We start from the raw sequence: 16013 nt of genomic DNA on the forward strand, positions 1-16013 counted from the left end.
ATATTATAAATCTAGGAATTTAAAAGCAAAAAGCTGGAAGACTGAATAGAGCAAAGCGCTGTTGATAAGCAACAAAATAAAAAGCCCGGTTATCAGTTTACATGACGAACACTGTTTTTCCTTTCAGTTCTGTCAGCTTTCCAAAATCCTGAGCCAAAACACCAGAAGAATTTGAGCTGGCTTTTGCATTCAGATAGCCCAGGAAACGTGCCCACGAGACGAAAGCAAAGCTGGGTCGTGCTCTGCCCCGTTGTGCAGCAGGAGGCACGCTGCCTGGCGAGGCTGGAGCTCTGCACAGAGGCTGGGAGCTGCCACCTCCCTGTTTTTCCTGGGGCTGGACTCTGCAAGCTCCACCCCAAGCTTCCCCAAAAATAGAAACCTTGCAAAATGAGGCAAAAAGGCCAGCAGGAACACGGAGTCCTCCGAGAGATGCGAGAGCACAATGAAACCCACACCTAGACATATTTAGACTTGTAGCTTTAACGCAGCCTGTAATTTTTTTTTTTTTGAAGTTTATCCGTGTCTGCCTGGGGATGGGAGCCCTGGGAGGAGAGGAGTTTACAAGCAATGCATTCCCAGCAAACCCAGCAGTTATAGCCCGGTCAGGCCGACGCTGCCAAGCGCTCCCCTCGCCTGCCAGGGGGTCGGGAGAGCATCGATAAAAGATGATTACCAGCAACAGGATTTCCATTATTAAACATATTCGTAGTAATCGAAAGGGTGTGCAAAGGAATTCTAGCTCTGCTGGAAAATGAAGGGCTACGGGATTAAAATCTAGGGAAGGAGCGAGCTGTGCCAGCACTAACTCCATTTTCAGTGTGACCTGCCCTGTGCCCTTGGGCAAAGCAACTCCTTGCTCTGTCTCGTTCTTCTCAGCTATGGAGAGGAGTAAAAATTAAGAATCCAGTACAGAAGAGGGCAGCTGCAGCGTTTAAATAAATATCCCCGATGCATTTTGCACTGTGAGAGCAATGAAGGTATTCACTGCAAGCCCTAAAATGGCACCTTGAACATGACTCAAAGCGTTAAGGACTGATTCAGCCAGGAGACAGCTTTCACACTTGACATACAAATAATATGGTTGGCAAGAAGCTGCATGATCTTCACACCGAACCAGTAGCTCTTCCAGCAGGAAGGCACGGGGTTCCAGCAATACAGACGTAAAGCTTAGTGGAGAGGGACACGTTTTTCCTTCACGTAGGAAACGTTGCATGTATTAACACACACGTTCCTTTACCTCCACGTTAATAAAGATGTATGGAGTAGATTTACAGGTTATAAGAATTCAAATAACTCCTAGATCCTCCATTAGGTAGTTCTCCCCACAGCCAACTTCTTTTTGGTTCCCCTTAAGTGACTGATGCGGTGAACGGAAATCATACAGCTTGCTTGTACACCCCTACCACACAGCGTACACACGGGGGGGGCTTCTGCTACCTAAATCGTGTGAATTGTGAACCCCAGTGGGACACGGCCTCCACAGAAACGTCAAGCTGCAGCTTTGAGATACACAGGTCACGTTCAGACTCGTACAGCATCGACTCCCTTCGCAGGAGACGTTTCCCTTTACCTAAATCGTTGCCTTCGTCAGGGTACAAACCTGTTGCAGAAGGTTGTCCAGCAAATCCTTGTCCTGCTGAGAAAGTCCATCCTTCTGCAATCTGAGAATAAGTTCAGGTTTCTTATAAGGCTTTAGTGCCAGTAAGTGCACAACCCTATCTTTGAAGGGTCTCTGAGAAATCGCACTATTGCCTCTCTTTATTGCACTGGCAAGGTTGACTGGCGTTGGGCGCTTCCTGGAGGGAACAGCATCGGAAGCTCCTGGTGCAGGTTTACGCACCTGAACCTTTTTGCCTAAAATGAGATGAGAATAGTGAACTGCAGCAGTCACCTCGCAACGGCCAGTGGGTCGGCGGCGCGGATATGGAGCTCATCACACGAGTGCCAGGAGGTGACAATGAAGGACAAACACAACCAGCACACCCCATCCATTCCAACGCGCCGCCGGAACGACTGTCCCGTGAGTTTTATGATTCATGACAGGCTCACAACAAGTAAACAGCAACACCAAGCTCTGGAAACCTGCACATTACTGGCCACAAGCTTACATAAAGCCCTCTTTGTTCGCTAGCTTTTCATTTATCCCAAGTGCACGTATCCCCACGCTTAATCTCACCATTTATTTATTTTTTTTTCCTCCCTACGAGGAGAAAATTCGGCATTATTATGTCGGAGAGTCGAAATATGGAGTGGAAAGACCCGAAGTGGTCAACGAGCGGCTCCCTGCTGCTGATCTCAGCAAAAACGCTGCTCCAGCAGATGTTTCTGCTTTCAGAACAATGGGAACTTTATGGGGCTGTGTCCACCTCCCTTCCCCCCCGCCAGACACGAAGGGGGTCCAACCCCGACACGTTCGCCTACTCGTTAGCGTGCTGCCTGCTTGCACAGAATAACCCCTTCTGCTTCGTCGCAGTAACTGCTTCGCCTTCCAGCTACGTTTATTTGTGTGCACTTGAGGACAGAAAGCTGCCTCCCATGCTCATCTCAAGCCCTCGGAGCCAGCTTCCTCAGCTCCATCCCAAGTGTGCTTCTCGGTTTCTTACAGCATCACACAGGAATTCATTTTTCCCATTCCTATTAAAAAACAACTCCAGCTAGAATCCTCAGCCGAGTCCCACATCACTGGCTAGGGCACAAATCAGAGAGCTGCACTCTTTTGAACCCAGAAACGGGTCACAAAGCCAGCTTCCTGCTCCCAGAGATGACAAGAGCAAATAAATTAAAAAAAAACAACCCTGCGGGTCCCAAGGTCTAAAGCATGGAGCTGCAATTAGCAGCCACTCAGTTCATGACAGTGACCTTCAGTGGGACAAACAACGTCCAGCATTTACTGCAGAAACTCTGGAGGTTTATTTCAGCGTGGCAATTCTCCACTGCTAGGAAGCAATGTTTTCAACTGAGTCATCTGAAGATACTGGTGATTGTCTGCAGTGTTTATTTTACTGAAATGCAGATTGCATAACTGAGCCCCCATTTCCTGGCTTTTTGTTCTGTACCACGCTGATGCAAGGCGCTGCGACCCGTCGTCAGCGGGGCTGAGTTAAGAGGAGGGAGAAAAACAACAAATCAGACATCAAAAAGCCCCAAACCCAGAGGCTGGCCGGACGTCATTTCCAGCAACGGGACACGAGAAGACTCGGAGGCTTTCTAGAACTGCCCTAACTCCTGCCAGGTCGTGAACAGCAAAAACACATTGTGACATTTCCACTTGGGGCTGGAGCCAAAATGGGCAGCGATAGGGGAAGAAAAAACTAAGCAAAGCCAGAACACCACGTCACTTAAAATATTTATATACCTATAGAGAGAGCAGCGTGTACACACACAGACTCAGCACATATAAGCACACGCACCCCCCAGATCCCTATCACCTATCTCCACATATATTCATGTCTTAGTTCACATCTATGCTGCTTTCCTCCCACCTTAAACACTGACATCTTGCACAAGCAGCACCATGCCTCCCTCCAGTGCTTTTTCCACGGCTGTGCCTCCATTTCGGAGAGGGAAACGTGTAAGTGAGGCTATTTTTAAATGGAAAGTTTTGCTGCATCTTTCGGGGAAGCAGTTTGCCCTGAGAATCTGCCTCACGAGCCTACCAACTCGATCCACTTACTGTAAAGTTCTCAAATACAAGCTAAACGAAATCTTCTCGTCTACAGGAAATCAATGCATTTCCTTCCTGATTGCTATCTCATTTCTCAGTTTTGAGCACTTGGCTGATAAAACAATGAGTCAGGGGCAGTTCTACATTTTGCAACTCACCATCCTCATCACAGCCACCCTCTGAGAAGCGACCGGCTACGGATCACATGAAAAAACAGCTGGCTCCAAGAACTGAACTCCGCTTTCTGCTTAGTATTTATGCCCCGAGTTTGTGACCAGACTGAGGTTAAGCTAGGTCTCAGCAGGCTCCTCGTCGAGCTCACTGCCACATTTTTATTTCCTCTCCAAAGAGTTCTCCTTTCATTGTGACAATGAGATGGTTTGTTCAAGGCTACCGTCAGCAGCTCCGCTCTAATCTTTGCTGATGAACCCAAGTGCCCTGCTATCTGCAGCCTAGATGCTGCGTGTAAGGGCCTCAAGTGCAGGCACACGGCAGCTGTGAGACAGCAGCAGGACGTTTTAGCTGGCTTGGTTAGGAGCACAGACACTTTAAAGCATCAGTGTGCTCCCAGCATCACCGCATGAGAAATATGAACTGTGCCAGAGTGATGTGACTGCGCCCAGGCAACCCTCAGAGGCCACACAACCAGCACCACACAACTTCCAGAGGGAAGGTGGAAGCCACAGAGAAGTCACAACGCAAGGAGGCTACAGTGAATCAGACACCCGGGAGGAACTACCAGATACTTGCTGAGGACTTTCATGGTCAAGTTGTTCACAGCAAAGCAAACGTCAGCACGACTTCAGGAGGTGAGGACAGCCGCTCACATCACGCTGCTGCTTACCTACGTATCTCCCCCCAGGTTTAATGACTATAGCGCTCCGGCTGCGAGTCTCCTCCTCTGCCTGTGCCATGCTTTGCCTTGCCTTCTGGTAGGAATCGTCGGTAGCACACACGGTGATCTTATCCTGTATGCTTCCCAGGCAATCCAATTGGATATTGCCGTTGCTGCAAGAGAAAGGCAATGGAAAAGGTACTCCCAGCACTGCGAACGGGCACGTTTCTGTCACCGCTGCATAGCTGAGGTTGTGTTATCTAATAACAGGAGGGTACAGAAAGGTGCTGAGAGGGGTAAACAGGTTCTTCTGTGGGTGCCTGCTTACCCAAACGGATACACAAACAAAGAGATCACAAAGAAAGAAGTTTTAAAAAGAAAATGCATTCTATTTCTACAAAGAAATGGCATTCTTTAAGTTTTGTTTAAGTTTGATAGAGAAACAACTCCACGGAAGGTAGGATAGAAGTGGCTGGATTCTTTCTGACGCATCACTCACCTAGATACATACTGCTGGATGCAGTCAAAACTGCCCTGCGGGCTGTCCTTGCCGATATTGGAAAGATAAAAGGTGAAAGTCCGCACTTCCGCGGGGCGATCGGGCCTCGGAATTGCGATGTGCTGTTGGGAAGGAGAGAAATGCTGGTCATTTAGGTAGCCCACGCTGCCACAGAGTTCATCTTTTCAGCAGTCGCTATGTTTTGAGCCGTTTTGGAACCCGATACAAGTAAAGCCTATGGATTACTGCACAGGAGAACAGGAAGAGCAAGCTGGAAAAAAGCTACAAGGGAGATTCAAGTCAGCAAAACTGCAGGCTACAGTGCCAAAAAGGCAAAAGAGGTAGACAAAGATCAGTTTAAACAAAAAAAGGCCAAAATCTGTAACAGACCAAAGGTATGAGCTGGTGGCTCGCTGCCTTCCAAAGGCACACGATGATCTTGTTCTCGCAATCTGACCCAATTCTATTGATCTAGGCTTAAACCAGGCTTGCTACCGCTGTTTACGTTCAATTCAAAGCATTTGAGACTTGTTTCTTCAGCCCCGGTGATCCAGCACTAAACATAGCACAAGCCAGGTCGCTAGATAGCACGCTTATTCTTTTTTAAGAGATTATAATTCCATAACGAGATTTCAGGGCTCACTGTGGTGTGTGTGACGCTGCTGCTAAATTCAATATTTAATCAAGCATTACGTGTGCTCCGCAGACAACTCCACAGCGACCCGCGTTGTCTCCCCCCAGCCATTCAGCGTTAAAAGTGTTTTGTTTTTAATGTTTCCTTCCCTTCTGCGTTCGAGGTCCAACACAAATCGTGGCACCGGAGCTCATCACATCAATATTTGATCATTAAAATGGCTTCCAGAGAACGAGGCAGAGGAAATGCTGGCTTCACCCTATTTTAGGCTACGCTCCACCGCACACGGTCGTATTTACCCAGCCTGCCACGTGGATGCCTGACACACGCACGCCTCGCAAACCCACTGGTGGCAACCACCCATGGCTGCGGGCACAGGAGGGGTTTCTGGGTGGTTTCCCTTCGACCTCAGCCATCCACAGCAGCCTGGAAACCGTGTGCATCTGTGCCACTTCCATAAAGCAGACGGATGTTCCTGGAACTGGCAAGAAACGCTGGTGAGACCCGCAGCGGGCTGGGTGGCAGCAGCTCTTCCACTCGTCCTCTGCACGGGGTGCTCTTCAACCCAGCACCCTCTTCCCCGACTCGTGGGGAAGGGATAAAAGCCCATGAGCTTCCCAGGAGAGCTGAGAGCCTGCCCGAGTTCACGGTTAGGTGAAGAGCAGGGTCTGGGTGTCCTACAGGCAGCGTCGCTCACCGCTGGTTAATGTACGGTGAGCAGGGCACGGTGCTGAGCACAAGGGGTCTGTGCTGGTCCAGCCTTAATCCCCGGTGGGGATGAGCAAGCTGTGCTGGACACGGCAGGTTTGAAAGCCTGGAAGATGTGCAGAGGTGCCATCCGGATACATCACAGGCCTGACATCCACCTCCTGATTCACCACTGTAAAAAATGGCTGCTCGGCGAGCTCCAATCCCGGCGTTTTTGCAGCGTTTCTGTGGTTTCCTCGGGCAGCTTCTCCGAAGGACGTAAAATGAGACAGAAGCAAGAGCCACATGAACGTTAAACGCTGCCTGTGCCAGTACTGAAAAGTGTAGCATATGCAAACCGGCCGTTATCTAGGAATTATTTTTAGCTGAAACAGAAGGTTTCAAGCCACCAAATCAGCATGGTAACTGCTCGCAGGGAGCCCTAATTTTGGTGCAGAGTCTTACACCAGTAACCATAGACACTTAAAAATAGCTCGGTACAGATGTGACTTATGTTTCTTCTTTCAAGTAATATTCATCTGTGTACAGCTCGCCCTGAATGGTAATTTCACCTTCCTCTATTTATACCAGCACAACTTCATCCCCAGAAACAGGGGCCGTGTAATATTTTCCAATCGCCTTCAGTTCAAAGGCTCCGTACCCAGGAGGTGTTTGTAAGAAAGCCGTACTGACCTGGCACCTGAAGGTTTCTTTTTCTCCCCAGTTCAGTTCTCCTCCTCCTCCTCCTCCCTGTCCCAGCTGCCCCCAGTAAGCACCTGCAAATTTGCCCCAACCTCTTCTGTAATTCTCTGCCTGCTTTTACCAAAACAGCAAGTCGCGCCCTCCAGCTCCCCCCACTCGCAAAGCTTTGCTACCCGAGCTCTGAAAATCTCATCTACGTGCATGTTGGAACAAGCAAAATGCTCAGGACTCTGTACAGAGCTGTAAAATTATCAAAGAAAGCCCAGTTTGTGATGAAAAGGTGAAATGAGCGGGTGCTGCTCCCAAGGAGCACCCAAGCGGTCCTGGTCCTGCCTTCGTGCTCCACGCACAACCACCGACTCCCATCGGAGTTCTGAAGCTACAGAAGTGCACCCAAAAAGTGATTAAAAAAGACTGGTGCTGCCATAAAGAAATGCTTCCCAAGGCCAGGATCCTTTGCTGAGCGCAGTTTGCGGAGCCTCGGGAGCAATGTTGCAGACCGGGATCCGTTCGGGAGGTCTCACCTCATCACAGCTGGGAAATTTGGGGTGAAGCCATCAATATCCTCCTCCAGCACCCGGCCGGTGGAGCTGCCACCTCGCCTGCTCCTGGGTTTCACTCCTGGCCGGTTCCCTCCCCTGTTTAATGGCAGCACTGAACACGGGAGCTCGTCTTGGTGCGTTAGGGAGCTGGGAGCAGCCCTGACAGCGTTCATTACACGGCCGCACTGGGAGCAGGTGAGGGAGACGTAGACGTGGTCGTGGTAATTTAAAAGCTCTGCAATAATGAGATCCAGCAGGTGAGGAGGCTCCTGGAGAACCAAAGTCAGGAAGCAGCAGCTCTTATTTTACATCCTGCTTCCCTTTGAACACCAAATGCTTGGGATTTTGTCCTTGTGCGAGGGGTACTTATGCAGAGAAGCCTCCCTGCTCCAGTCTCGTGTCACTGGATGCTGCCTTAAGTCACGCTCTGACATCCATGCTAGGCACAAAAGCTAAAAACCCCCGAAGTTTAATCTGAAATCCTCTCCGTAACATTTATTAGGAAGCCAAAGGGGAAGGCAACACACTGGGGAATTAAGGTACAGTGGGGGAAACGCGCTGCAGGAATAACCAGCTAACCAAACGCGTTTCAAGGCGAATTCATCTGGATTTCGGAACTCGTTAAATTACTGGAATTGTCTTTTCAGCCCGACTGGTAGAAAGCTCGCTGGGAAGTATTTAAAGCCCTGCTGTTAATTCCTTAAAGCCGGGCGCAGTCTTGACATACACGAGCGCTGCACTTAAAACCAGATGGTTACACAGCTGCCAGCTTCTTGTCATCCCCCGTAAAAATAATAATAAAAGGACAAAGAGCTCTTTCTATCTGCCCCAATTGAGCTGGGGCTCGCTTTCTTCAAAGCCCTACCTTTGGCCTTTACTCGACAGTGCAATTAATTACGCAGCTGAGCGGGAGGCAGGCGGAGGTCAGCTCCAACATCTCCCTCCAGCCGCGCCGCTCCGCTCCTCCACCAGCGCCCGACTGCAGTTCTTTTCTTTTGAAACAAGGAATTGCTTTTTTTTTTTTTTTTTTTTTTTTTAAACTGTTTTTTTCTTGTCCTTCACCTGGAAAAGCCCAGAAGTGCTCCAGCACCTCTAATACCGCAGCGTGGCAAACGAGGAGCGCGGCAGCTGAGGGCAGCGGAGCGTTAAAGTCGTTCTGATTAATTGTGCCACTGTTTGCGTCTCCTTTGAGGACGAAGATTAAGTACGAGAGGAGGCATTTCTAGCACTTAGGCAGCTCTGCAGGAGAAGTCAGATCCTTCCAAGGTAGGCTGCGAAGGGGAGGCGAGGCGCTGCTGTCCTTTGGCTTCTTTATTCCAGGCGAAGCTGTTTGCTCACCTCCCGACAGTAAATCACGCCGCCCTGCCACTTCTGTCGCTCGCTTCCAATTTTACCCAGCTTCAGCTGCCGGCTGCCATCGGGGCTGAGCTTTCTGGGGACTTTAATTGTAATCAGAGGGGAAAAAAAAACAAACTGGAAATTGTTCCTTTCTTTATTTCTCAGGTTGTACTTTTCTTAGTTGATAATAATCGTGTCTTTCCTGCTGTGTTTTGCTGTGGACCTAGGGAAACCAACACCACGAGGGAAAATAGGGGCAAGCCCCGTGCTTGACTTCACTGCCTACTTAACTCAAGTACTTTTCCAAGTTCTGCTGTGCCAGCCCAAAAAAATCACGGAGTTGTTTACAGCTGAGTTCAGATTCTTGAAAACACTGCACCCTCCTTCCTCCTGCAGAGGACCCGAAGGAACACTCACCTTTTGGTGTCTAAACGCTGGCTAAGTGACGTTTTTAAAGCTCACCGAAGCATTGCGATACGAGAAAAGCTACCAATTAAATCTCACCCTTGTCAGTAACCGGCATGACAGACGGCTTCAGGCTTCTATAAATACCCTGGAGGAGCTCGGTCATCAGAGCAGAAGTTAAAGAAATAAAACTCCTAAATATAAAAAAAACTTTTGGTACTCACAGAAACGGCCCGGTTGTTCAGAAGCTCGAGTTAAATAAAGCCTCGGGGCATTCGCAGCAGCCTCTGAGCACCACCACTGTCATAATTTGTGCCCAAAGCCTCCCACCACGTCTACCAGGCTCGGCGAGGAGTTTCCCCAGGACACAGGCGAGGTTTTAGGGGATGGCTGCCCCCACCTCGGCATTACCAGCAGTGGACTCGCAGTCTCCTCGTCCTACCCACCGGGGCGGCCCTATAAAACCGAGTTTCCCTCCCCCAGCAGCACTTTGCAGAGCTACGGATCAAGCAAGCTGCGAAAATAAAGTGGGAGGAAAGTTCTGACAGAGCCCACGTGGTCAGGGGAATCGGAACAATTCCTTCCTCCTGGACCACGTCGGAGCTTCACAGCCCTCACTTCCAGAGGTCAGAGCATCGCTCTTTGGACCGGAGCAGGACAGAGGCACAGCACAAAGCCCGTGCTCAGATAATTGCATAAACAAGCCAGTAAAGCACTTCCCAAGGCAACCCACACACAAACTTACCCCTTGGCTCCCTTGAAACTGGATTACTGGTTTTGATGTCACAGAATCCTACAAAAACAAATAAAGGGAAAAAAAAATAATTAGAGAAGTCTCGAGCTCAGCCATTCCCTGCAAACCAGCAGGCAGCTTCATTTTTTCATCTGTGCTTTTTTTTTTTTTTTTTTTTAAAGGAACCAGGTTCAGAGATGGACACGACTCCGAGAGAAAACTCCCGAATTATCGATTTGTACCTAGAAAAGGGATAAAAGTGCAACGTCACCACCGCTTAAACGATTTCACTCTTGAAAGCCAGACAGCAGGAAAGCTCCGAGCTCGTCTCCACCGGGCTCCTTCCCGCTCCCCGCACCGCTTTTCGGGCAGGGAGCAGACGACACGTGTGCCTCCGGTGCTTATGTAAGTTTTGAGCTGAACGGGGGATATTTGAGGGGAAAATTTCTGACGGTGCTCGCTGTGAGAACGCACCAGGCACATTTTTTCCAGGAGAAAGCTGGCAGCTCGCTGGGAAAGCAAACTGCGGCTTCGTTGCAAAACCCTGCTGCTGCGCTGCCCGTTCCAACAATCGGCCTCTTCCTCCAGGAGGATTTGCCTGCAGTTCGTGAAATCGTTCCCCAGTTTGCTTTAAAACCCCTTAAACGTGCTCCAGACAGAGAAACACCACCGAGTTCAGGCTTTACTTCAGGATTTTGGTCTTTCTGCAGGGTTGTGCTGTGATTTCACAAGGCTCACAACGGTTTTCCAACCCCGGCTCTTATTTGAGGTTTCACCCCCAGGGAAAGAAGATCCAAGTCCCACCGAGATTTCTTTTTTTTCCCCCCCCTCCCTTAAATTACAGGAGAATCGGGGCTGTGTTGGTTTTATTTCCTAAGGATATTCCAGGAGATGCTGAATGAAACCCTCCTACGGGCTGGGGCTGTGCCCCATGGGGTAGAAAAGCACAGGCCTGGGGGGTCCTGGGGAGAAGCCCCCAGAGACAGAAGGCTTTCCCAGTCTCTTGCTGTGTCTTTTAGAAGTGAACACGATGCCACGTGTGTCAGAGATGTGTTTTCATGGAAAAAACACTAAGAAGAGCTTCATGAGCTCAAAGGGAGCTGCCCCTTCTGTGGCCAGCGGTGGCAGCTCCCAAATTCTGGCACCGTCCTGGTGCCACGCGGGATCCCAAAACCTCCTGCTGGCAGAAGCAGGCACAGGGGCTCCGTTTATCATCTCGTAAAACCTTCCCAAAGGCTCTCATGGCCCAGGACGGAAGAATCTAAGCCGCAATACGTCGACGTTAACCAAAAAGGGGAAAAAAAAAAAAAAATATCCCCTAGCACCAAAAATCCTTCTGCCACAAATGAATGAGCTCACGCTAAGACAAAGCCTCCGGAGCCTTTTAAGAGCTCATCCCCTGCACGTGAAGAGAGCCACAGCCCCCCCTGACTCCTCGCGGGATGCTTCTGCCAGCGAGCAAAGGGGGAACGTGCTCGGAGCCGACAGCACTCGCCTGGCGTTGCGAAGGCAGCTTTATTGCACGGAGCAACCTTTATAGAGGGCCAATAAACAACTTCTTGCTCTCCGTACAGAGATCACTGAATTCCTTGAGTGCCACGACACCGCATACCACAGCGCGCTGTTCATGGACGGCCCGGCCAGCTTTTTGTTCCCGGTGTCGGCGTGCGCAGCGCCAGGCGTCCAGAAACCCACACGAGCACACGAAACGGTAAAAAAAAATCCGGATGGGAAATAAAAACCCGAGGAGGGATCTTGTACGGCTCGTCAGGGCTTCGTGAAGTCCTGCGAGTCATTCTGGAAAATGACTGAAGTGGGCTAGAAAGGTTAACACAGCACGGCAGTATCAGGACAAGCTTTAATTACAGAAGTTATAAACCCCTTCATCTACGTGATAGGTGCTTTGAGGTGAAATGTGCAATCTCAAACTTAAAAATGAGAGTTTGTGCTCGATGGAAAGCTGCAGCTTTGCTTTACTGACCTCCTGAAACCAGCACTTCACCCTCCTGCACCCTGCGTGCTCGGCGGTGTCGCAGCGGGGCCGGTCCCGCACGCCCGCAGCCCCCTCCTGCAGGGCACCCAGGGCAAAAGCAAACCCATGCACCCCACCCCAATTAAAGAGATGATTTTAATTTCTTCTAATAGAACTCCCTGAATCTTTGCGGGGACACCTTCACTCCAAATGAAAGATGAATTAAGCTGAACCAAATTGGAAGTGGATTTCCATTTAGACCTGCAGCTCCTTTGGCTCAGCCTTCCCCGCAGCCCAACACCACCACCAAGGAGCTCCTGCTGCCGTTCCCAAATCCCTCCACCACCTTCTGAAGTCACCCCGTTCCTCTTGGTGATGCCAGGCAGCCAACTCCCTCCTTTCATCCTCCCAGAAGCTGTGGCACCATCCGCTGGGGGCGAGCACGCTCCCTCCATATTTCTGTTTGTGTTTTTTTTTCCTGTTTTCCCTTCAACGCACACCAGCAGCTGCTCAGCCCCAGCTCCCGGGGCTCAGCGCATCTTCGGTAAGCCAAGGACCCTGGAGAAATCTCAGCAAAGAGGCAAAACAAGGCAGAGAAATCCACCTGAGCAACCCGGCCACCTGCACGGGCTTTATTCCTCCGTGAGGCTCCCCGGGCACCTAAGAATAGCTACCGGCTGCTGAGCAGGATCAGGACGGGAGCAAGGTGACTGCTCCGAGCAAGAGACAACAGCCCTGGCCCCAAAGGTGGCCGCCAGGTACCCGCTGTGCTCCCCTGCAGCTCCAGCAGGAGGTCCAGGGGGATTTAGGGACAGCCAGGGGGGTCCAGAGGGTCCAGTTCTCTGCTTCAGGAGGTCCAGGAGCAACCAAGCACGGCTTCTAGGATGCATGGGAGCAGAGAAGTGTCTGCTGAGCAAGACCAGCACCTTGGTGTGCCATGTGTACACCAGGAGCGATCCAAGCCCCGTGAAGCACAGCGAGGAGGAGGAGTTGTGCCCCTGCTCTGCGCTCGTTGTTTCAGCAAAAGGTTTCCTAACGGGGAGGTGAGCAAATCCCCGCCGTGTCCTCACTGCCTGCAAGCTCCTGCAGGGGGTCTTTAATAAAGAAGAAACGCATCGAGCTCCCTCCCATCCTACCGTGAGAGAAAATGCATTGGGGAAAATTGGGAGCTCGTAGAGAGCCTGAACGAGTCCCAGTGATGTTGGCTGACATCGTGTTTTATCCTGTATAAATTCATGTGTTTGCTACCTGGGAAGAGCGCTCGGGTGCTCCTGTCCCCAGCGCAGTGCCCTGCCTGCCTGCCGAGTCCTCCAGCTACTGTCAATATTTCAGAAGTTATGAGATTACACCAAAAAAATGAACACTCAACGCCAAAGCTCCCCCCAAACATTCGTTTTCTATCAGCACCTTGTTCTGCTCGCCCTCCTCTAGCTTCGCTGGGCGAGGAGAACTCGTAAGCCCTAACTCAGGTTGGTAAAAGCCCATAAATTTAACGGGCTAGCAACTCCTCGCAGTGCAGTTCTCCAGATCTGACTCATGGAAGCTTGAGGAAGGAAGAAGGAACTGGGAAATGTCAATAAACCCCATAAAAATGGCACGTGGAGCCACCAGGATACTTTATAGGGCAGCGTTGTCTGATCATGCCGTGAGGTTTTAACCACGCCAAGGGGGAAAGCTGGACGGGCAGCTCCCACCTAGGCCCAGAAAAATAGGGCTGCACGACCCACCCCATGACTTCGGGGACTGTTCGTGGCCCTACAGAAATCCCAGAGGGGCTCGGGGCAGGCTGGCTCAGCTCAAGCAAGCAGCTGGAAACCTCCCCATTTGTTCGGGGAAACGCAGGGAATGGAGGAACACTTTGTGGCGAGAAGTCGGGCTGTGCACTTACTGGAATCCGTCCTGGAGGCAGCGTTATATGGCAACGACGTGGCCCTACTGAGCCCCGGTGTCTGCCTGCTGCCTGGGATGCTGGAGAGTCACAAACGCCCAGCAAGCAGAGGAAACGAAAGCTTGGCCCTGTTTGTGTTGGAACGAGAGGGTTCTTTGCAGAATTCAAAGCTCCTTGCAAACATTTCAAATTCGTGGCAAGGACAGCAGTAAAGGCACAGAGGAACGGGAAGCAGCCGGGCATTTTCAAGCGCCACACGTAGCGGGTCGCGTGGGGCTGCAGCCACACCTGAAAAGCCAGCGACGAAAATGAGAAGAAAAAAAAAAAAATCCAACATTTCAGCCTAGTTCATACCCCAAGCCCCAAGTTCCTTTAATTCTCTGGTTACTGGTTGGTGCAGAACGTGCTCCGCAGAGCCGAGCACGGCTCAGAAATTCATACTGGTGCTCGCTCCTTGTTTTCAAGGCACGGCGCAGACCTGGGGACGTCAGAGACAAACCAGGAGCGGATCCGCCCTGCGTCTCGGGGCGACAGACTCGCAGGAGACACCGCAGAGCCCCAGAGTTCATTACGAGTGGCAAGATATAGAAACCCCCCGTGGAAATAAATACCTCTGAATGCAGCCACAACAACTCCAAGCGGCTGTGCGTGCGCAGAGTTTACCGGGGCTCAATTACCAGAGCCGTCCCGGGAGGCGCCGCAGAGACAAAAGGCTTCTCCCAGGACGTTCCCCTTTCTAAGGCTTCTATTTTACCTCCTACCAGAAGCCCAGCAGGTAAAAAAAAGCCTCCTGAATATTCTTTTTTATGTCCCATCCATTACTTAGGGAATTAAAATGCCGTCTCCCTGCCATCCAGGCCTCCCCACGATCTCGTTTGAAGCCGAGGAGGCTGGCAGGCTGCAGATGGGATCAGGTCTACCGAGACTTGAAAATTACACATCCCATATAATTTCTTTTTTGACCTAAACTACAAAGCCTCCCAGACCTTTTCATGCTACACACGCCTTGGAGACAAGCTGCTGCTTTTACTAGTCAAATACCACGTTCTCTGGGAAAGTCTTGGAAATCCTATGTAAATCCAAAGCTACCGAAGCAGGAGTTGAACTTCAGAGGGGTGTCACCGGCTGCTGTGCCAGCGGGGATGCTCCTGGAGGTCTCAGGGTCCCCCTGGTCCTTCTGGAGATGTTCCTGGAGGTCTCAGGGTCCCCCTGGTCCTTCTGGAGATGCAAACCCCGCCGTGCCCCAAGCAGCCTTCGTGCAGGAGCGGTGCAGCACCGAGAGGTGCTGGCAGGCGAGGTCCCTGCTCCTTGGGGAGCGCTCCCCAAAATTACCTGTCAGCATCTGCTCGCTCCTCTCCTTCCCGAAATTACCCCATCGATTACTTTGAGGAGGGCAGGGCTGTCCCACGATGGAAGTGTCCACCTGCTGGGCTCAACTCCCCGCTCTCCTGCTCCTTCCTCCTCTCTCCAACGTGAAACAGAAGCACTGGGGATGGACACTTGAGTTTTTAATAAAAATCGCCAGAAAAAAGGCGCTTTTGGTGAAGGTTTAGGAGTCGGAGACGTACCCATTGCCCCGTGAACTGCATCAGAGACATTGCAAGCGATGATTTTCCTAAAATCATTACTGGATGCAGATTATCACTGCAGTATTACAGCGCCTACAAATCCTAGCACGGCGCAGTACAAGCGGCAGCAGCCTGATAAAGATCTTTGCTGTCAGTCAAAACGCTAAGCTGGACGTTTTCAAGTTTTAATTGCCAGGCAGCAAAACACAGACTGGCTTCCTCGGCTGTAATTGCGTAATTTATGTGAGCTCGTACAGCACAAATGTCACTTCCTCGGTAGTTTTTCCCTACTTTTCCCTTTTTTTTTCAGGCTCAAAAGCCACGAGTGCCCCTGTAAGACAGAGAAGGAGTTGTATTAAGTGGTGGTTATGACTTGCAGTGGTAAGGAAGAGCTGTTAGCACGTGAAGTCGGACATCAGCACCCAGCCCGAGCACGGGGTACGCCAGCCCACCTGCCAGACAGCAAGTTTGGTGAGTAAGACCCATGATTAAGTTAAAAATCTGTAGCCTAATCGAAACGCTTTGTGCCTGCAACGTAAAGCAGAG

The 16013-nt window shown here is 50.8% G+C and overlaps 1 protein-coding gene across 1 annotated transcript in view; it reads right to left on the reverse strand.

Moving 5' to 3' along the window:
- The window catches only part of ELL (elongation factor for RNA polymerase II), a 51657-nt gene that overhangs the window by 18352 nt on the left and 17292 nt on the right, over window positions 1-16013 (reverse strand). The window contains exons 2-5 of the mRNA XM_084302633.1: window positions 10052-10099; window positions 4999-5120; window positions 4509-4672; window positions 1601-1854 (exon numbers count right to left, since the gene is read on the reverse strand). Coding sequence (XP_084158759.1) covers window positions 1601-1854; window positions 4509-4672; window positions 4999-5120; window positions 10052-10099 — 588 coding nt within the window. The remainder of the gene's footprint in view (window positions 1-1600; window positions 1855-4508; window positions 4673-4998; window positions 5121-10051; window positions 10100-16013) is intronic.

Source organism: Netta rufina (assembly GCF_964035555.1).
Source record: "Netta rufina genome assembly, chromosome: 28".
Lineage (NCBI taxonomy): Eukaryota > Metazoa > Chordata > Aves > Anseriformes > Anatidae > Netta > Netta rufina.